Here is a 24,198-nt window from a genome sequence, read left to right as displayed (position 1 = left end):
GATTCTGATTGGTCGAAAAATGTGGTTGAATGGGCATCAAACCCCCTCTAAATTATCATGGCAACTTACTGCGTATAAATATAACAGTGTACTTTTTTTTCATCTTTGTGCTCAATGATCTTCCTCAACTCAAATCTTTATTGACAAATATCTTCAAGAAATTCTGCACACATGACTATCACACCATTATCAAAGTCACCTTTTATGAAAACACCAATCTGAAATACATAAAACAGTAGAAAATCAGTCATAAATTAATTAAAACTGTTTTCAGGTATCCTAAATTATTCATAACTAGGCAGTGACAGTATGGGCAATCTTGTTTTCTCTCTTGGAAGGCTAGTTTCATTCACCAATGTTTAGAACCTAATCAGGTGGAATTTTTAAATCACGCTGTCACGTCTGGTGTTCTAATGATTCAAGCATGGTTAAATGGACAATAAACCCCCTCTAAATGCAAAACAGGAAGTGTTTATCTCCTAATAGACATTTAATTTATACACAGTGTTAAGCATATATTATGCAAGAGCTAAATCTGATTATTGCAAGTCTTTATTTAGGCTTCAGTTGTCATAGAAATTATAAATTAGATCTTTATTTACACAACAGGCACAAAATCAACTCTGTAGACCCACGGATGGCTTGGATTCAGCTTGGATTTAAACAGGATTTCATTGATTGATTAAATTTTTAAATGGCGTCGTAAGCGGAGATTAACGTTACGTTGATGTCTTACTCCCGAAAATTTTAGATAGAGGCTAAATGATAGTGTACGAAGCGAGGCCACATGTCAGTCAATTTGATTGAAAGTTCAATATTATATACAGCCCTGATATTATGTTTAGTTGCGGTTAAATTGAGAGTTTGGATGTCGGTATTATACGCTCTTTTGTCACTTGCGTTTACAGAAAAATTATGGAAATTGATAAACATTGCAACTAACATCACCCCAGTTGAATTGCAGCCCCATTGGATCACTGTTTCCTATTTGTCTGCTTCGGGAGTTACGTAGGCCTACCAGTTACAGTACAAGAGTACACGCAGGCTAACAAGAAGTCGGTTATAATTATGCCTCATTGATTTGGTCAATTCCTTTCAAACTTTCGCTTCTTATCTATATATTAAAAGTCTTATTTTTAATTTGTAGTAAAATTAAATGTGATACGAATTGAATTGCAACCCTGTCTCAAACCGAATATTTGCAAACGTACCACAGCCATTGAAAACGTTACTTGATAATCGAGATTATGTAGGTGGAGTTAACGCCTGTCAATCAAACAATCGGCCATTCTCGGAGATGGTGAAGAGAGAGTTGACTCCTATTTTTAGTCAGAAATTACAATGGTGATAACTTTGTTCAGAATAAATTAATTTGACTGAAATTTTAAATATATTCTTCTTTCATCATCTATTTTTGAACTGTTATAGCAAGAATGGCCAACTCTCTATTAAAATCGCCCATAATGTATCTTTAAGTCATGAGACGAGCAATCCTATTGATTTTCATCGATTTCCGATAATTACAGCCAGAGTTATGACCCTTGATCACTTTGAAAAATCTTGTGGACGCTCTAGAGGCTAAAGTTGTTATCCGATGGACTTTAAATTTATACGCAGTGTTTCGGGTCATGAGACGAAGAAGCATGTTGAGTTTCAATGTTTCGAACAATATGGCTCTTGATGACTTTGAAATAACTTGTGGATCCGCTAGAAGCTAAATTTAATATCCGATTGACTTTCAATTTATACACAGTGTTTAAGGTCATGAGGCGAGGAATCCTATTGATTTTCAGAATTTCGGATAATTACTGCAAGAGTTATGGCCATTGATCACTTTGAAAAATCTTGTGGATGCTCTAGAAGCTAAAGTTAATATTCGATTGAATTTAAATTTATTCACAGTGTTTATGGTCATGAGACGGGAATCCTATTGGTTTTAAACAATTTCCAATGATTACTGCCAGAGTTATGGCCTTGACCACTTTGAAAAATCTTGTGGACAATCTAGAGGCTAAAGTTAATACCCGATTCACTTTAAATTTATACACAGTGTTTAAGGTCTTAAAACGACTAAGTCTATTGATTTTCAACAATTGCCGATAATTACTGCTACTGTGCAAGAGTTATAGCCCTTGATCACTTTGAAATATCTTGTGGACGCTCTGGAGGCAAAAGTTAATGTTTTTTCTGTTCGTTGTATATATTGTATCATGTTAAAATGCAGTATTTAATACATTTATCATTATGTTTATAGGTTTTTTTCGTTTTCATGTATGTTCTACATTTAAGTGTCTGTTTGAAAGAGACTACTTAACAACAAATGTGTATATCACATGAGAAGAGACGGGTTACTACTGGATGTGAGTGTTGTCGCCCCCGTCCATCGCAGCAAATATACGTCACATTATGTGTTTTACAAACATGTATTGGTATATAAAGCCGAGTAAAAAATCACTCATTACACACTTCGACTTTCGTGTTAATTTAATAGCGAACGTGAGTAAAAATTTTGATTGCACTCTTTGATTTGATTTTTGATTTGGGCACAGAGCTAGCTGTAATAGCTTCGCTTCATTTCTAACTTTCAAAACCATGAGCGTGACAAGATAAACTCATTACAACATTTTTGGATTTACTTTTATTTAGTGGTAACAAAGTTACAACCTTCGTTTACGTTGTGCTCTCTTTATTTTAGGAAATAAATATTTGCAAGCTTTAAATACGCAGAACTATTTGACACCGGAAAGTTACGGAAACAAAATTTTTATTTGTAGTCTTTATTTTCCAGACACTTTTCGGTAACTTGGTGAAAATTATTTTCATAATCGTAGTATCTTATTTAATTATTGTGTAGACTTAAGCCTTGATCGACGGACTTAGTTGTTTTTTATACGCCCACATTTTCATGTGGACTATATGGTCGTTGGTCCAGACGTCCGTCCGTCCACAATTTGTTTGTGGACACTCTACAGGTCACAATTCTTATCCGATTTTGATGAAACTTGAAATATAGGTTTATCTCCAAAAGATCTCGGCTGCTTTTGATATTGGCATGTATCGGATCGAAACTTCATGGATTATGGCCCCTGTTTGTACGAAAAATCACGTTTTTAGCTTGTGGACACTATAGACCTCACAATTTTTATCCGATTTTGTTGAAACTTGAAATGTAAGTTGATAACCTAAAGATCTCGGTTCCTTTCGATATTCGCAGATATCGGACCGTAACTTCCTGAATTATGGCCCCTGATTGTAAGAAAAATCACGCTTTTAGCTTGTGGACGCTATAGAGGTCATAATTTTTATCTGATTTAAAAAACGTATTATTATATCACTGTTACACCCTAAGGATGGCTGGGTTCGAAGTTTGTGAAAATTGGCCTAAAATTGACAGACAAAATGGCCATCGTTCGTTCTCAAATAGCGTAAAAATATGGTATATCAAGGTTGTGGACCTTATAGAGGTCACAATTTTTATCCGATTTTGTTGAAACTTGAAATGTAAGTTTATAACCCAAAGATCTCGGTTCCTTTCGATATTCGCAGATATCGGACCGTAACTTCCTGAATTATGGCCCCTGATTGTAGGAAAAATCACTTTCTTTTTAGCTTGTTCTCTATCCATCTCTCTAAAATGTTGGCGTATCCTGTCTGGCAGCCGCTGGTTTCTAGATCTGAGAATGAGCCCTGCAAGATGACATCTATCGATGAATTGCTATCCAGCACTGGATTGGACAAGTACCCCTATGATTTGAGCACTGTAACCAAACTACCTTATACTAGGCATTGTTAATAAATTCCCGACAACTGGGGAGCATCGATCTATCATAACGGCTTTACATGACGACCGTGTGACGTTTGGTGATAAACACATTCAAAATAAACTGGTCAGACTGAAGACAAAGACTAGGAAGTTGGGTAAAAGTAAGACTAAGTCCAACAAATCTACAAAAGCACACAACGGTTTTCTTGACACCCCATTTCAGATACTAGTGAAATTAATTTCATAAAGAGACAGACTCGAATATGGTAGCTGGTTTAGGACACGCAAAAAAAAATTCTGGAGCGCTCGAGATATTAAGTCAGCGCTCAAAATACTAAGTCGAGCGCTCGAGATAATGTAACCGAACACGTCTCAACCGATGTTTTTAGCTGTATAATTTTGTGCATAATTTGATGATAACTTGCAGAGATAATTTATTTGTTAAATAAAAGCCGGAAAGTACAGTTAATATCTGATGGACTTCATATTTATATTCAGTGTTTAAGGTCATGGGACGAAGAGGCCTATTGATTTTCAAAGATTTCCGATACTGCCAGAGTTATAGCCCTTAATATTAAATGTTTTGTATACTAAACGTTAGCGTAGGATAGAACTGGAAGCCAAATGTGTTGTTACTCGTAATATGCGACAACCCTTGTTGACTGCGCGGCCGACTTAGCTGCTGTGGGCATAGGTTTCGTTGCCTGGCAGCCTATCTTTATTGATATGCAAGAGCTAAATCTTCCTATTGGAGGTCTTTCTTTAGCCTTTAAATGTTATCTAAATTATTAATTAGACATTAATTAACTCATGAAGACCATAATCAACTCTCGATGCCATCGTTTGCCTGTGATATTTCGATATTTAGTGGATTTGAATATCTTTTGTGATGGATGATTTAACGTAAAAATGGAAAATAAATACTTTGTTTATTATCGTACTAACGGTAGTAATGATGATCAAAGGTCAGAGTGAAGCAATATGACTGAAATTTTCATCATATTCTGTTTTCATTATCTATTTTTATACGCCCACATTTTGTTGTGGACATATATTGTCGTTGCCCCTGTCTGTCCGTCCGTCCACAATTGTTTGTGAACACTCTACAGGTCACAATTCTTATCCGATTTCAACGAAACTTGAAATATAGGTTTATCTCCAAAAGATCTTGGTTGCTTTCGATATTGGCATGTATGGAATGGTGACTTCATGGATTATTGCCCCTGATTGTAAGAAAAATCGTGTTTTTAGCTTGTGAACACTATAGAGGTCACAATTTTTATCCAATTTGGTTTAAACTTGAAATGTATGTTTATAATCCACAGATCTCGGTTCCTTTCGATATCAGACCATAACTTTGTGAATTATGGCCCCTAATTGTACGAAAAATCGTGTTTTTATACGCCCACATTTTCATGTGGACGTATTATGCCGTCAGCCCTGTCCGTCCGTCCACAATTTGTTTGTGGACACTCTACAGGTCACAATTCTTATCCGATTTTGATGAAACTTGAAATATAGGTTTATCTCCAAAAGATCTCGGCTGCTTTCGATATTGGCATGTATCGGATTAAAACTTCATGGATTATGGCCCGTGTTTGTACGAAAAATCACGTTTTTAGCTTGTGGACCCAATAGAGGTCACAATTTTTATCCGATTTTGTTGAAACTTGAAATGTAAGTTTATAACACAAAGATCTCGGTTCCTTTTGATATTCCCGCATATCGGACCATAACTTCCTGAATTATGGCCCCTGATTGTACGAAAAATCGCGTTTTTAGCTTGTAGACCCTATAGAAGTCATAATTTTTATCTGATTTAAAAACCCGTATTATTATATCACCGTTAAACCCTAAGGACGACTGAGTATCGAATTTCGTGAAAATCGGCCCAAAATTGACAGACGAAATGGCCGCCGTTCGTTCTCAAATAGCGTAAAAATATGGTATATCAAGGTTGTGGACCCTATAAAGATCACAATTTTTATCTGATTTTGTTGAAACTTGAAAAATCGCGTTTTTAGCTTGTGGACCCTATAGAAGTCATAATTTTTATCCGATTTAAAAAAACGTATTATTATATCACTGTTAAACTCTAAGGACGACTGAGTATCAAATTTCGTGAAAATCGGCCCAAAATTGACAGACGAAATGGCCGCCGTTCGTTCTCAAATAGCGTAAAAATACGGTATATCAAGGTTGTGGACCCTATAGACGTCACAATTTTTATCCGATTTTGTTGAAACTTGAAATGATAGTTTATAACACAAAGATCTCAGTTCCTTTCGATATTCGTGCATATAGAATTGTAATTTCCTGAATTATGGCCCTTGATAGTAGGAAAAATCACTTTCTTGTTAGCTTGTTCTCTATACATCTCTCGAAAATGTGGGCGTATCCTGCCTGTCAGCCGCTGGTTAGTTTGTGGACTCCATAGAGACGTGTGAATATATCACCGTTACACCCTAAGGATGGTTGAGCTTGAATTTCGGACCGAAACTGACGGACAAAATGACCCTCGATCGCAAATAGTGTCAAAATATTGCGTATCAGGGTTGTAGACCCTCTGGAGGTCACAAATTTCATATCGAAGCATAACTTCCTGAATAGGCCCCTGATTTTACGAAAAATCGTGTTTTTATCTTGTGGACCCCATAGAGGTCACAATTTTTATCCGATTTAAAAAAAACGTTTGGCTATATCACCGTTACACCCTATAAGGATGGTTGAGTTTGAATGTCGTAAAAATCGAACTGAAACTGACGGACAAAATGGCCGCCCCTCATTCACAAATAGTGTCAAAATATTGTGTATCAGGGTTGTGGACCCTTTGGAGGTCACAATTGTTATCTAATTTTGATGAAATTTGAATTGCATGTTTATAACCGAAATATCTTGGTTCCTTTCTAATTTAGTGCATATCGAATCGTAACTTCTCGAATTATGACCCCTGATTTTACGAAAAATCGCATTTTTAGCTTGTGGTCCCTCTAGAGGTCACAATTATTATCCGATTTAAAAAAACGTTTGAATATATCACCGTTACACCGTAATTTTGTCTGAATATGAGTTTCATGAAATTGGATCAAAATTGCCAGACAAAATGGCCGCCCCTCGTACGCAAATAATGTAAACATCTGCTATATCAAAGTTGTGGACCCTTTATGCATCTGTGTGGCGCTTACAGACCGCAATTCTTAATCATTCGTCCTGAAAACTTTTCATACTTATTCCTTATACCCTAAGGATGACCTCTTTTATTTTTGGTGCATGCCCGACCCCCTAGGACAGAGCCACGCCCAAATTTTGTGTGTCTAATGTTTCGCCTACAGGCCGCAATTCTTAACAGATCCTTTTAAAACTTTGCATACCTATTCCTTATACCCTAAGGATGATCCCTATTGTTTTTTGGTGATTACCCAACCCCCAGGAGCAGAGCCAAGCCCAGTTTTTGTGTTCAATGTATACAGCCCACAATTCTGAATGGATCAGCTTGGTACTTGGCATATGTATTCCTTATAGCCTAAGGCCACAATTCTGTATGGGGTATCACGGTGGCTTAGAGGGTAAGACGCTGGCTCGCTAGCCTGGAGGTTGGGTGTTCAATCCCTGCATTGGCCGAGAAAGTTCATCCAGATTTTCTGGTTTCCCCTTGTCAGTGATGCAGGATGGAGGTCCTGACAAGGACAGCTGTCTAGTCGTTCAGATGGGACGAAAAACTGAGGTTCCGTGAACACATTGGCGTCCACGTAAAAGATATAAGTGTTGGCAAAATTTCCCTCATAGCACACTGTATGGCGTATGCCCGTCTTCATTAGCCCAGTTTAGGAGCGGAACAATAGGACATTAAACCCCATTTCATTTCATTTCACAATTCTGTATGGATTATTTTGGAATTTGGTATACTGCAATTCTGAATGGATCATCTTGGAACTTTGCATATTTGTTCCTTATACCGCAAAGACAACAACTATTTATTTTTGTGCACGCCTCGACCCCTGGGTCACACCCACTTTATTTTTTATAAGCCCACATTTAAATGTGGTCGTATATTGTCGTCGCCCCCGTCCGTCCGTCCGTCCGTCCATTAATATCCGATTGACTTTATACACAGTGTTTAAGGTCATTAGACGAAGAAGCCTATTGATTTTCAGCTATTTCCGATAATTACTGCCAGAGTTATGGCCCTTGATCACTTCAAAAAATCTTGTGGACTCTCTAGAGGCTAAAGTTAATAACCGATTGACTTTAAATTTATACACAGTGTTTAAGGTCACGAGACGAAGAATCCTATTACAGCTAGAGTTATAGCCCTTGATCTCTTTGAAAAATCTTGTGGACGCTCTAGAGGTCAAAGTTAATATCCGATTGACTTTAAATTTATACACAGTGTTTAAGGTCATGAGACGAAGAAGTCTTGATTTTCAGTGATTTCCAATAATTACTGCCACAGTTATGGCCCTTGATCACTTTGAAAAATCTTGTGGACGCTCTAGAGGCTAAGGTTAATATCCAATTGATTAAATTTATACACAGTGTTTAAGGCCATGAGAAGAAGAAGCCTATTGATTTTCAGCGATTTCCAATAATTACAGCTAGAGTTATGGCCCTTGATCACTTTGAAAAATCTTGTGGACGCTCTAGAGGCTAAAGTTAATATCCGATTGACTTTAAATTTTTGCCAGAGTTATGGCCCTTGATCACTTTGAAAAATCTTGTGAACGCTCTAAAGGCTAAAGTTAATAATATCCGATTGATATTAAAGTTATACACAGTGTTTAAGGTCATGAGACGAAGAAGTCTATTAATTTTCAGCGATTTCCGATAATTACTGCCAGAGTTATGACCCTTGATCACTTTGAAAAATCTTGTGGACGCTCTACAGGTCAAAGTTAATATCCGATTGACTTTAAATTTATACACAGTATACACAGAACTTTATAAAAACCGAACAAATTCTAATATTTTCTGATAATTACTTAATGAGTTGTTACTCTTAATCAGATTTGAATGTATTATAAATGTTTCATTACCAAAAAAAGTAAAAATATGCGACAACTCTTGTTGACTGCCCGGACGATATAGCTGCTGTGGGCGTATGTTTCGTTGCCTGGCAACCTATCTTTATGACTTGGAACAGCTAAATCCATGATATTAAAAGTTTTGTATACAAAACGTTAGCATGGGCAAAACTTTATAAAAAGCAAACAAATTTTAATGGTTTTCTGAGTTGTTGTTCTTAATCAGATTTTAGTGTATTATAAATGTTTCATTACCGAAAAAAGTAAAAATATGCGACAACTCTTGTTGACTGCCCGGACGATTTAGCTGCTGTGGACGTATGTTTCGTTGCCTGGCAACCTATCTTTTGTTAATATCTTGTCTGTAAATTTGGCAAAATAACCCAACGCCTAACCTTCTTTGCCTCTTGTCATATTATAGCCATTTCATATTTCATTCTCTTCATTTTGAAAAATACCATATCAATCAAAGCAGGAATGTGGACGTATATTGCAGCGTTAGCGATGCTCTTGTTAACTAATATAGCGAGAACTGTCGGCTCTTTATCTAATCTTACCCAATGCCCCTTTTAATTGAATGATTAATGAATGAATGAAATATTGAAAGAATGAAATACAAACGAATCAGAAATTTATCACCATTATTTATAATACTATATAACATCAAAACTCATTTTCACTTTCAACTACCTATTAAAGTTTCAACAAATTTGATGATTTGAAGAACAATGTTAGTATTTTCATTTGAAAGACTCATGAAAACTCTAAAAATGTTTAAAATTATTTAAATAAAAGTAGACATGAGGTGAAGATTAATTTTAAAATATATCTAAGCGTGTAGGTTTGTTCTTTCAGTCAGCATACACTGTAACATTGGTACCGTTTAATCTAGCGTAAAAAGCGTTAATTTCTACTCTGTGTCCAATTATGCATAAATATGGTTGAATTTGGCGAATAGTGCTCAATTTGTACTTGTATCGAATTTCAATCTCACTGTTGATTACCAAGCGTTTAATTAACTAGTGTTTAGTTTCTCAACACGTGTTGAAGATTCACCACACGTGTTGAATTATAAGTGTCTCGTCTAATTAGCACGACTGTTCAATAATTAGTTGAACCGTTCAATTTCCCGAGCCGTGATTAAAAGCGGTCAAGGTGTCCAATTACGCAAGGTGTTCAATTTTGTTGTCAAACATCTAATTTCACCTGCGATGTTCAGATATTACGATGTGTTTAGTTGTGGGTCATCGTTCAGTTTTGCCGTCGAATGTCTATTTTGCAGCACGATGTTGAAATATTGTAATAAGTGTTAGTTTTAGTACTGACCTGTTGCGATACGGTGAAATATTGTTTTTCAAGATTCATACGAGGACAGGTATCTGTAATGCCTGTCATTATCCGGGGATTATTTTACAAGATCACAACAGTGATTTTGATGTTGGATTTTTAATGGCGACGGAACGGTTCCGAAGCAAAGCTTTCTTGAGATGCACATACGTCCACAATCATAAAACGTGTATTTATATATCCATTTAAGACAGTATTTCCCACACTGACAACACATCCACGAATGATAAATCTCACGCATCTGATTTACGTGTGTACACGTCGACTCCCTACCCTGATTAAATCCTTTTGTTTAAATGTCTTCGCAATTAAGACTAACAGCATGGGTATTTCACCAATCATATATTACATAATATGGGATCTATAGAAAGCATTTTGGGTTGAAGGGTAGTGCGATTATCTGGGGAAATAAACACAAGGCTTGTAGAATTAATACACATGTGTCAAAAGCTAACAATATGTCTATTGTGTAAGACAAAACGTGAAAATAAACTAATAATTTGATATGTTGTACAATATAAGCACTTTACTTTTCATTGCCAAGGCTGTAACTTTAGGTAGTGTGCTCTTTATTGTAGTAGAATATTTCTTGGTCTGGCCCCTTATCTTCGTAAAATTAAAAACTGTTATTAATCTGTGTCATTATGAAATAGTTCCTTTCATTTATTCCGACTATGTCAATCCATATTTGTATTGGTTTGGATTTTAATTATTTTTTTTATCTATACTGCTTCCTTTTCAGCCCATGGCACCGTTTGAATTCATTGCAATTAGTCTAAATCATTATAAATGAGTGTTTTGGTGAAGTTTGATACAAACATTTGTTGCAAATAGTTATATTTGAAATTTATATTTTTAGGTTATGAAGACATTAATTATTTTTACCGAATTTAGTGAAAATAGTTGACACAAAATTAAACAAAATATGGCTGCTCCTTCTTCCTGCTACAGTCCAAAACCATTGGTAACAGAGAAACCTCCTGATGGTAGTATCCAGTTTACCATAATGAAATATCCTAAAGAAGCTTTTGAAGTAATGACAGTCTTACAACGCACAAATAATTTATGTGATGTTACTTTAGTTGTTGGCGAGGAAAAGTTTTTAGTGCATAAGATAGTTTTAGCAGCAGCAAGTCCCTATTTTCGTGCAATGTTTACAGGTGGTATGCGAGAAAAAGATATGGATTTGATTCCATTACATGGAATATCTCCATGTACACTCTCAGGTCTAATAGATTTTGCTTATACAGCTGAAATACGTATCAACGAATTAAATGTTTGTTTCTTACTTCCAGCAGCTACTATGTTTCAAATGACACATGTTGTTGAAGCTTGTTGTTTGTTTCTAGAACGTCAGTTAGACCCTAGTAATTGTATAGGAATATCAAATTTCGCTAGTGAACATGGGTGCTTAGAGTTAGAAACCAAAGCTCGAACATTCATTCATAAAAATTTCTGTGAAGTTATCAAATGTGAGGAATTTTTGATGTTAAGTCCATGCCAAATGATCAATCTTATTAAACAAGATGAACTAAATATCAAATGCGAATCTGAAGTATTTCAAGCAGTTATTAGATGGGTTGAAAACGACCCCGAAAAACGTCTTCTAAAACTAGAATCATTACTTGGTGCAGTGCGGATCAATTTTTTGTCACCTTTATTCTTGGAATCCCAATTAAATAGTTGTAAAATTCTAAAGAAAATGCCTCAGTGCCTCCAAACTTTGTCTGAAAAGCTGAAAAAATTAAAACTGCACGAGCAGTGTCCAGAAAGGCCTCGTCGACCTTGTTCTCCATTAGTTATATTCTGTGCTGGAGGATATTTAAGACAATCTTTAAGTAATTTTGAATGTTATAATCCACACGCTAATCAGTGGCATAGATTACCTGATTTGCCTGTACCTAGAAGTGGACTATCAGCGTGTTTGGTTAAAGGATCTTTATATGTGGTAGGGGGGAGAAATAATTCACCTGATGGTAATATGGACTCAGGATCAACAGATATGTATGATCCTATGAGAAACATGTGGATGCCAAGGACACCTATGAATGTACCTAGAAATCGTGTTGGTATAGCTGTTATAGATGGAATGATATATGCTGTGGGTGGATCACAAGGTCAACAGCATCATTGTTCAGCTGAGAGGTTTGTTTTTTGCTTGATGACAGTTTTGTTGTACATTTTTATACACCCACATGGAAGTGTGGTTGAATATTGCCTTCGTCTGTAAGTACGTCTGTCTGTCCATACGTCCATCTGTCCGTCCATTGTCTACAGTTTTTGTGAACACTCTACAGACTACATTTATTATTTGAAAGTTATATTGTTATGCTGTTTACATTAGTGAAACGAAGAAGCCTATTTAATTTCAACAATTTCCGTTAATCACTTCCAGAGTTATGGCCCATGTTTCACTTTGTTGAACCTTGTGAATACTTTATCGACATAAGTTGTCATCTGATCTGTATGAAATTTATATTCGTTTTGTAGATCATTGAAAAAACGAAGACGCCTATTGAATTTCAGCAATTTCCATTGATAACTTCTACAGTTATTACCCTCGCTTCACTTTGTTTAGCCTTGTGAACACTCTGTCAATGTAAATTATTTGATCCGTATTAAATTGATATGCATTATTGAGAGGCCTATTAAATTTCAGGAAATTCTGTTTAATTACTTCTAGATTTAGGGCCCTTGTTTCACTTTGTTGAACCTTGTGAAAGCTCTATCGACGTAAGTTATCATCCAATCTGTATGAAATTTATATGCATTATTGAGATCAGTACAACGAAGAAGCCTATAGATCAGGGCTCGAACTAGTGGGCGAAATAGTCGCCCAACCACCGCTGATTTCTCCCTCCAAAGAACCTAGGGCGAAGTTAAAGTCGCCCTCGTGTTGCCATTTATTTATTGAAGAGCAAAGTTATTCTGGAGACATATTTACCGTACATAAACAAACACGTGTGACTCAATATGCCAAAGTTGTGGCCCTTGATCACTTTGTGACGCTCTAAAGGCTAAAGTTATCATCCGATTAACATCAGATTTATACACAGAGTTTAAGATCTTGAGACGAACAAGTATATTGATTTTCAATGGATTTTTATGTCTTGAACAGCTAAATCCATGATATTAAAAGTTTTGTATACAAAACGTTAGCATGGGGCAGAACTTTATACAAACAAACAAATTATAATGGTTTTCTGATAATTACTTCATGAGTTGTTGCTCTTAATCAGATTTTAGTGTATTATAAATGTTTCATTACTGAAAAAAGTAAAAATATGCAACAACTCTTGTTGACTGCCCGGACGATTTAGCTGTTGTGGGCGTATGTTTTGTTGCCTGGCAACCTATCTTTATATGAGAAACTAGGCAAAGCTATTTTAACTGTTATGTTAAAGATAATTTAAATCCATTTAAAAACAATAATAATTCAAAATATAGTCAAGGAATCTAACTATTATGTCTCCATTAGAAACTCTTACTCCAAAAATTGTAGCCAATCACCAATGACCCCATTAAACATGGCGGTAGATACAATATTTTCTAATAATAATAATAATGAAAATGTTCAATTAGTTTTATGAAATCAGAAATGGCATAAGGCATCACATGGTGAAAATTTTATGTAAATCGAATAATAATTGCCACTTTTATCGACCAAAAACCTTGAAAAATGACTTGTAGAAAATCGTCTATTTCTCTGCAACCATACAAGTAAGAAACCATTTTCTGGTATCTGTATGATCGTATGGGTTTAATCTATTTGCTGATTGGAATCAAATATCATAATTTTAAAAACATTACAAATCAGCCTCATTTGAATAAAATATCTGTTTTGAAGGCTAAAAATACAGTTTCTGCCAAAATGATGTTACTTCCGGTGATAATGAAAATCTTAAATTACTTGTATGAAATCATATATGGCATTAGGTATCACACAGTGAAAATTTCATGAAAATCGAATTATAATTCACACTTTTATGGACAAAAAACCTTGAAAAGTGACCTGTTGAAAATTGCCTATTTCTCCGCAACTGAACAAGTTAGAAACCGTTTTGTGATATCTATATGATCGTATGGGTTCATTCTTTTAGTTGATTAGAATCAAATATCAAAATCTTAAACAAACAACAAATACGACTCATTTAAATAAATTATTTGTTTCGAAGGCTATAAATACAGTTTTTGTCCAAATTTCGTTATTTCCGGTGACATTGAAAATGTTAAATTGAGTTGAACTAGTCACAATTGACATTATACATCAAATGGTGTCACTTTTATGACAATCCAATAATAATTGACTTTTTTACAGGCACAATAGCGTAAAGAGTGACTCATGCAAAATTGACCATTTCTCGGCAACTGCACATATTACAAATTAATTTTCACATACATTCTCTCCGTATAGATTATTGCTACGAGTTTATGAAAGTTACGAAGCAATATTTTAAAATATGAAAACCATAGGCGTACGGGGAAATTTTTGTCTGGGGGGGCGGTGGTGGTTGGTGCCCAAAAGGGGATCACGTGGCTAAGTGGGTAAGACGCGAGGTCGGGTGTTCGATCTCTGCATTGGCCGAGAAAGTTCACCCAGATTTTCCGGCGTGGTTCTCCCTTGTCAGTGATGCAGGACAGAGGGCCTGACAAGGAAAGCTGTCTAGTCGTTCGGATGGCATGAAAAACCGAGGTCCCGTGTACACATTGGCGTGCACGTAAAAGATCCCTTGGCAGTTGGAATTCGATATAAGAGTAGGCCATAGTGCCGCTGTCCGGGCAAAATTTCCCTCATAGCACACTGTATGGCGTATGCCCGTCTTCATTAGCCCAGGTTAGGAGCAAAACAGTAGGACGTTAAACTCCATTTCATTTCATTTTGGTACCCAAAAAATGTAGTTAGGTTCTTAGTATGTTACATAATAATAATAAATTTGCTGTTAAATTGGACACATTCAAGAAGACAATATTTTTTTTATACAAATTTTACAAAGTACAATTGTGTGCCCAAATTTTCCCAGCATTTGGTGCCCAAAATGGGGGGGCGGCCACCCCACCAGCCCCCCCCAGCTCGTACGCCTATGATGAAAACGCTGGAAGGGTTGTAAATAGCTTAATTTTACACCTTTTTATACGCCCACATATTCATGTGGACGTATATTGTCGTCGCCCCTGTCCGTCCGTCCGTCCACAATTGTTTGTGAACAGTCTACAGGCCACAATTTTTATCCGATTTCAATGAAACTTGAAATATAGGTTTATCACCCTAAGATCTCGGTTCCTTTCGATATTGGCATCTATTGGACCATAACTTCATGGATTATGGCCCCTGATTGTACAAAAAATCACGTTTTTGGCTTGTGAACACTGTAGAGGTCACAATTTTTATCTGATTTTGTTGAAACTTAATATGTAAGTTTATAACCCAAAGATCTGGGTTCCTTTCGATATTCGCGCATATCGGACCGTAACTTCCTGAATTATGGCCCCTGATTGTACGCAAAAACGTGTTTTTTGGCTTGTGGACCCTATAGAGGTCATAATTTTTATCCGATTTAAGAAACCATATTACTATATCACCGTTAAACCCTAAGGACGGTTGAGTTCGAATTTCGTGAAAATCGGCCCAAAACTGACAGACAAAATGGCCACTGTTCGTTCTCAAATAGCGTAAAATTATTAGTCGGATTCGGTTTGTTACATAATTCCCATCCGTCGGCTTTTCGGGTAGAAATCATGGAATAAGCTTTATTTTGTAGGTTTTGATGTTTGATTACAAAAAACCAATGTTGACATTTTTTCTGAGTAGGTCTTCATAGTATGGGATGCCATTATTTGAGGGTAGCCATTTTGCGATAAAATTCCAAATTATTTTATTATTTTCACCTTATTTATAATGTTATCGACATATCAACTGTGATTTGGCAATGTATTGATATTGGCAGGATTCATGACTATACTTCAGATTGTTTTCCATCATTTCAGTATGATATTTCCAAGATGGCGACCATTTTTAGCGGGAAAATCGGACGATGTGCTGATTTCGATTAAGTAGTAGTGCTTGGTGTCAACATATATGTTTTCGGGGCCACAGATTCCATTCCTGACATTTACAACCTTGTAAAATGATCACATGTTCATATACTTAGCATATTTCCAAGATGGCGGTCATTTTTTGGCGGAAGAATAGGACGATGTGCTGATATTGATTAAGTAGTCGTCGTTGGTGTCAATATATATGTTTTGAAGGGCACAGAATCCATTTCGGTCAGTAACAACTGTGTAAAATGATGTAAAATGATTATTTTACACATTTACAATATGACGGCCATTTTTGGCGGGAAGATGGAACAATGTGCGGATAATGAATAAGTAGTCGTCTATGGTACCAGGATATATTTTTGGGGGAGCAGATTCCATTTTTGCCGTTTACAACTGTGTAAAATTATCACATGTTCACATATTTAGCATATTTCCAATATGGCTTTCATGTCAGGCGGGAAAATGGGACGATGTGCTGATTTTGATAACGTAGTCGCGTTTTAGTGTCAATATTTGTTTTTTGGGGGCGCAGATTCGATTTCTGCCATTTACAACTGCGTGAAATGGTGGTATGTTCACACATTCAGCATATTTTTGTTTGTGGCAGGACGTTTTCTAAACACATTACTGTAAAGGTTTCTGAATCCAATTCTGCTATGTATAAGCTTGTAGCATGTTCCTGGAAGCCTGTGTCGAGTTTACCCATTAGGTATAATATCCAACAATGTAGTAGTTGAAATCCAGCGCAATATCATTCAACATGTTCGTTCTACATTCATCTTGGAAGTCAGTTGATAACATAATCTATGCTATAAGGGCTTCTTAGCAAGTATTTCATTTACAGCCACGTCCCCACAACTATCATTCACGTTGCAGCCAGGCTGGAACGAAGCTCCTGGCCATATGCTTGCTACGTCGTTACGACCTTTATGTATATATAGGGAAGATACTGAGCCTCACCCATCAGCTCCAGTCTAGCAACCATATAGGAAACCTCAAGAAAACTATTAAATGTTCTTGATTGCTTGACTATTGGTTGTTTTCTGCTTTGAAAGTGGATGAGGACGGGTGAGCATGGCCCAGTCTCCATAGGCGTGATGAGAGAACGCCTTATGCCTACCATAGCATGTCACTGGAGTGTGGTGAGAAAATATCCCGGTCTGACTGGTAACCGTGAGATCATGGTGGGAACACTTTTCGCGCAGCCAGATCTTGGCAATGAGCGTAGAAAGATCTTGTAGTAAGCGCTTGGTGTGGTCGTTGCAGGCGCATGATGGGCACGTGGCGTAAGCACCACGCTGCCGCTATGCTCTTTTCGCCTTCATGCCAGGAATAAGTTTTACTTTCCCAGGAAAATCGATGATAAATAAACGTTCCACCATCTTGGAAATATGCTAAATTGGTGAAAATACGACCATTTTACGTAGTTGTATATGACAGAAAACGAATCTGCCTCCCTGAAAACATATATATTGTCACCAAAGACAACTACTTAATCGAAATCAACCCATCGTCCGATTTTCCCGCCACAAGTGGCAGCAATATTGGAAATATACTAAATATGTGAACATGTGAACATTTTACAATGTTGTAAATGTCAGAAATTGATTCTGCACCCCCGTAAACATATATATTGGCACCAAACACTACCACTTAATCAAAATCTGCACATCCTCTCATTTACCCTGCCAAAAATGCCCGCCATCTTGGTAATATGTTAAGTATATGAACATGTGATAATTTTACAAGGTTGTAAATGTCAGGAATGGAATTTGTGACCCCGAAAACATATATAAACACCAAACACTACTACTTAATCGAAATCAGCACATCGACTGATTTTCCCGATAAAAATGGGCGCCATCTTGGAAATATCATCATGAAATGATGGAAAACAATCTGAGATATAGTCATGAATGCCGCCAATATTAATACATTGCCAAATCACAGTTGATATGTCGATAACATTATAAATAAGGTGAAAATAAAAAATAATTTGGAATATTATCGCAAAATGGCTACCCTCAAATAATGGCCTCCCATACTGTGAAGACCTACTCAAAAAAAATGTCAACATTGATTTTTTGTAATCAAACATCAAAACCTACAAAATAAAGCTTATTCCACGATTTCTACCCGAAAAGCCGACGGATTTACATTAACGATCGGACTATAAGGTATATCAAGGTTGTGGACCCTATAGAGGTCACAATTTTTATCCGATTTTGTTGAAACTTGAAATGTAAGTTTATAACACAAAGATCTCGGTTCCTTTCGATAATCGCGCATATCGGATCGTAACTTCATGAATTATGGCCCCTGATTGTACGCAAAAACGTGTTTTTTGACTTGTGGACCCTATAGAGGTCATAATTTTTATCCGATTTAAAAAACCGTGTTAATATATAACCGTTAAACCCTAAGGACGGTTGAGATCGAATTTTGTGAAAATCGGCCCAAAACTGACAGACAAAATGGCCACCGTTCATTCTCAAATAGCATAAAAATATGGTATATCAGGGTTGTGGACCATATAGAGGTCACAATTTTTATCCGATTTTGTTGAAACTTGAAATGTCAGTTTATAACACAAAGATCTCAGTTTCTTTCGATATTCGCGCATATCGGACCGTAACTTCATGAATTATGGCCCCTGATTGTACGCAAAAACGTGTTTTTGGGCTTGTGGACCTTATAGAGGTCATAATTTTTATCCGATTTAAAAACCCGTATTATTATATCACCGTTAAACCCTAAGGACGACTGAGTATCGAATTTCGTGAAAATCGGCCCAAAATTGACAGACGAAATGGCCGCCGTTCGTTCTCAAATAGCGTAAAAATATGGTATATCAAGGTTGTGGACCCTATAAAGATCACAATTTTTATCCGATTTTGTTGAAATTTGAAATGTAAGTTTATAACCCAAAGATCTCGGTTCCTTTCGATATTCGCGCATATTGGACCGTCACTTACTGAATTATGGCCTCTGATTGTACAAAAAATCTCGTTTTTAGCTTGTGGACCCTATAGAGGTCATAATTTTTATCCGATTTAAAAAAATGTATTATTATCTCGGTTCCTTTTGATATTCGCGCATATCGGACCGTAACTTACTGAATTATGGCCCCTGATTGTACGAAAAATCTCGTTTTTAGCTTGTGGACCCTATAGAGGTCATAATTTTTATCCGATTTAAAAAAATGTATTATTATATCACCGTTACACCCTAGGCCCAAAACTGACAGACAAAATGGCCGCCCCTCGTTCTCAAATTGCGTAAAAATATGGTATATCAAGGTTGTGGACCCTATAGAGGTCACAATTTTTATCCGATTTTGTTGAAACTTGAAATGTAAGTTTATAACTCAAAGATCTTGATTCCTTTCGATATTTGCGCATATCGATTTGTAATTTCCTGAATTATGGCCCTTGATTGTAGGAAAAATCACTTTCGTTTTAGCTTGTTTTCTATCTATCTCTCGAAAATGTGGGCCTATCCTGCCTGGCAGCCGCTGGTTATCCGAGACAAAAAAAATCAGATTTTTGCTGAAGTCAGATGACTCGTTAATTTTGTGTAAAACACCACTAAAATATATTCCTAGATATAAAAGTTTTTTGTAAAAATTTAAATTTTCGAATTTTGGCGCCTAATATCTGCGAAGATTTGCCCAAAAATCAAAAATCAAAAGTAGCGTAGCTATGTGCCCTGTCTCCGGCTATGGCAAAATGTATCGAAAGTAAAAATCCAATGATTATTGTTAAAATTACTGCAATATTTCTAAAAACGATAGCTTCGGTGATTTCGGACATTTCGCATTGTCGCAGAACGTTCAAAATAGCTTTATCCTCTAAGTCACACCCACTTTTCCAGTAAAACCGAAGAAATCGTAATGATCCGATAAGCAGTTGCTGAGATCTAATCAAAAATAAATTGGAATAATAATAATAACTAGAATTGCGCGCAATGCTGAAGGCTTTCACGGTCGCAAAGGCGTCACACGATCGCCAGATGCATGACAAAAGACTATCCCCACCACTCCCACCCCCCCCCAAAAAAAAAAACACACTCTAGCATAACTCAGATATTGACCCCTAAACATGCTCCAACTCGTAAAAATACGCTGTTTTCAATTTTCGATCTCTTTTTTGGGCTACCCATGACAATTAGAAAAATTGTACAAGGGTTTCACACAATACACTACCCAGTAGAATCTCGATTGAGTAAGTTTGAAAGAAATCATTGGCGGCTTTTCCTTCCTCTTAAAATGATTTATATAATTAGTAAATAATTATTATTATCTAATGATTGTTGTTTTGTGACATATATAGTGTAACCAATATATACATTGTACTTTTATAATCAATATGATACTGTGCATTAGTCGTGTTTCTGTTCTTATGAATTTAATTTCTTCATGCAATATTTGTAAATCGCCAGTAGGAATAAATGTCTCTTATATAGATACATTATGCTGGCTGGAAATTACACGGTAGGCTAGCCTTGGGGTCTGTTTGTAAATCGCCAGTAGGAATAAATGTTTCTTTTATAGATTCATTATGCTGGCTGGAATTTGCACGGTAGGCTAGCCTTTGGGACTGCGCTGTATCATACGGTCTGTCATTGAGTCAACTGGCGGGGTTTCGATTCCCCGGTTGTACGTGACAAGGAGTAGGGTCGCCTGTCCAACCTCGTGGTTTTTCTCCGGGTCCTCTGGTTTCCTCCCACTGCTAATGACCCCTACGCGCAAGCGAATTATTGAAATAAAAAATAATGAACCGTATGTTAGTCCCAAAATGACCTCTAAACATGCTCGTACAGTGCCGCTAGTCTTCTTTTATATAGAATTCCTACCGCCACGGGATCTTTTACGGCCACACCAATGTGTACACGGGACTTCGGAATCGCGTTCATGTCAGCTACTCAAATATGTAACTGGTTCAAAAATTGATTGAATATTCAATGAAATATCGCCAATTTTCTAGTTTCGTGCACCTTAAAGATTTGACGTCACTAATAAAATTTTAATATTAATTACAGATAGAGTCCATGCTCAAACAGCGTCACGCCTTTTATCACAGGTACAATATTCGATACTACTGTACGATACTACTGCAACTGCTTAACAAATTGGACTTTCTTATAAACAGCGCGAGCCGTCGATTTCTATCCAGATGATTACCGGTATAAGATAATTTTGACAAAGAAGCAACAATATTAATTCAAAGACTAATTATTACACACAGCTATCAACTATTTCTGTTACAGGGTCACTATACCCATATTTTGGATAGAAGAAAACACTCATAGTTGAAATAATTTTAGTTCAAATATCATCACTGATAAAAGCACTCTTGAATTGGCTCTATACGTTGACAAAACGTACAGATTGTATCCCCTCTTATGTTTCACTTAACAATGAAAGGTGCCGTGTTCAATTTTCGATCCCTTTGTTCTGCTACTCCTGAAATTTGGAACTGTTGTACAATGTTTTTATATATAACACTACTGATAGGCCTCTCTGTAGAAGAAGTTCCAAAAAAATATTATGTTGACTTTTCGAGAAATAGACCTCTAAAAATGCTCCAAATCGTAAAAATACGACATTTTCGATTTTCGATCTCATTTTTCGGCTACCCCTGACATTTCAAAAAATGATACAGTGGTTTCACACAACAGAGTACCCATTTATCTCTCGATTGAGAAAGTTTTAAAAAAATCCTTGGGGGCGTTTCCGAGAAACATGCGTCTAAAGTTGCTCGAAATCGCAAAATACCTCACTTTTCAAGGTCATATAACTTTTTTATTTTTTGATAGAAACTTGTCGCTGAAGTACCACCTGATAGACAATTCAATTGGCTATTAAATGATATAAAACTTTAACTAAACAACAAGAACACAGTTGATACATCGCATTTTCCGCACAGGCACCCATTTTTCTGAATTTTGTCAAAGTTCAGATACATTTCTTGACTACTTCCGGTGATTAGAGGATTTTCATTTATAGTTCATGAACTGGTTTGGTCCTTTGACTTCATATTCCTGAAGTTTCAGAAAAATCGTTGGAGCCGTTTTTGAGTTATTAAAATTTGACTAAAAATCGCAAAAATCGACCAAAATCAATATCCGAATTTCAGAACAAAACTTATATCGCTGGCACCGGAATGATGTCAGCTATACAAAAATGTAATCAAAATTACAAAATTCCCAAAAATAAAAATTTTGAAAATTTTCCAATTTTCACCGAAAAAATGAAAGCGACAAAGTTTCAAAATTCGACGTTTTTGAACTGCTATCAACTCAGAAATGTCTCCGGCTATGCAAAAATGTAAATATCAGAAAAATCGGTTGAGAATTAGCAGAATTGTGGCCGATTTTCAATTTGCGTGCACGTGACAGATTTGACGCATTTCCGGTATGCGCACAAATTTAGTTTTACATATAAGCACTAACCACCACCCAGTTTCCCTGGAGAAAACCAAACTTCAGACCTCTATCTCTAATAGTTGCTGAGAAATAGGCTCCCCCAAATAAAAAAAAAATAATAATAATAATAAGAAGAACTAGAACTGCGATGCAGTAATGACGGGTTTCACGGGTGCCACGTTACCCTAAACATATGTCACTTCCGGTACCAATGAAACCATTAAACAGGTTTCCACCTCATCATTGCACACATCAAATAAAATGGACGCCGAATCAACCAAATCCAGCAATATCAATTCATTTTATATATTTGTTACATGTAAGTGTACAGTACTTCCGGTGATAATGAAAATATTCAATTAGTTTTATGAAATCAGAAATGGCATAAAGCATCACATGATGAAAATTTTATGTAAATTGAATAATAATTGCCACTTTTATAGACCAAAAACCTTAAAAAGTGACTTGTAGAAAACCGTCAATTCCTCTGCAACCATACAAGTTAGAAACCATTTTCTGGAATCTGTATGATCGTATGGGTTTATTCTATTTGTTGATTGGAATCAAATATCATAATTTTAAAAACATAACAACTCAGACTCATTTGAATAAAATATCTGTTTTGAAAGCTAAAAATACAGTTTTTGCCAAAATGACGTTACTTCCGGTGATAATGAAAATCTTAAATTACTTGTATGAAATCGTAAATGGCATTAGGTATCACATAGTGAAAATTTCATGAAAATCGAATAATAATTGACACTTTTATGGACAAAAAACCTTGAAAAGTGACCTGTTGAAAATTACCTATTTCTCTACAACTGAACAAGTTAGAAACCATTTTGTGATACCTATATGATCGTATGGGTTCATTCTATTAGTTGATTAGAATCAAATATCAAAATATTAAACAAACAACAAATATGACTCATTTCAATAAATTATTTGTTTCTAAGGCTATAAATACAGTTTTTACCCAAATTTCGTCATTTCCGGTGACATGGAAAATGTTAAATTGAGTTGAACTAGTCACAATTGACATTATGCATCAAATGGTGTCACTTTTATGAAAATCCAATAATAATTGACTCTTTTTCAGACACAATAGCGTAAAGAGTGACTCATGCAAAATTGACCATTTCTCGGCAACTGCTCATATTACAAACTAATTTTGAGATAGATTCTCTTCGTATGGATTAATGCTACAAGTTTATGAAAGTTGCGAAGAAATATTTTAAAATATGAAAAGCCTGAATGGGTTGTAAATAGCTCATTTTTTCACCTTTTTTCACCTTTAAATCAAAATGACCCGAAAACGAAATCAAAATTAAAAAAACTGAGCCCAATGTTTTCTGCGCCTTGACAGGGCACACACTTTCAGTCATACCAGATTTGAAAAAAATAATATTTGCTTTCAAAAAGTGGTACCGAACTGTCAAAATTGTAGTTTTTGCTAAATTTATGTCACTTCCGTTGCCGAAAGGTAACTTTACCGGTAACAAAAAAAATGACATTTTGGATTACGGAGCATATGAACTTTGTTTTATACAAATCGAGCAATAAATAATTAATCCAGGACTGAAAAACTGAATTAGCCAA

At 36.0% G+C, this 24,198-nt stretch overlaps 1 protein-coding gene across 1 annotated transcript in view; it reads left to right on the top strand.

Annotated features, from left to right (window-relative positions):
• The window catches only part of LOC126817147 (kelch-like ECH-associated protein 1), a 109,213-nt gene that overhangs the window by 42,124 nt on the left and 42,891 nt on the right, over positions 1–24,198 (top strand). Inside the window, exon 2 of the mRNA XM_050543989.2 lies at positions 10,991–12,276. Within this exon, the coding sequence (XP_050399946.1) occupies positions 11,057–12,276 (1,220 nt within the window). The 5' untranslated portion in view covers positions 10,991–11,056. The remainder of the gene's footprint in view (positions 1–10,990; positions 12,277–24,198) is intronic.

The sequence above is a fragment of the Patella vulgata genome, chromosome 4, assembly GCF_932274485.2.
Source record: "Patella vulgata chromosome 4, xgPatVulg1.2, whole genome shotgun sequence".
In the NCBI taxonomy this organism is placed as follows: Eukaryota; Metazoa; Mollusca; class Gastropoda; family Patellidae; genus Patella; species Patella vulgata.
The sequence above is the reverse complement of the archived record's forward strand: the minus strand, read 5'-3'. Positions and strand labels throughout refer to the sequence as shown.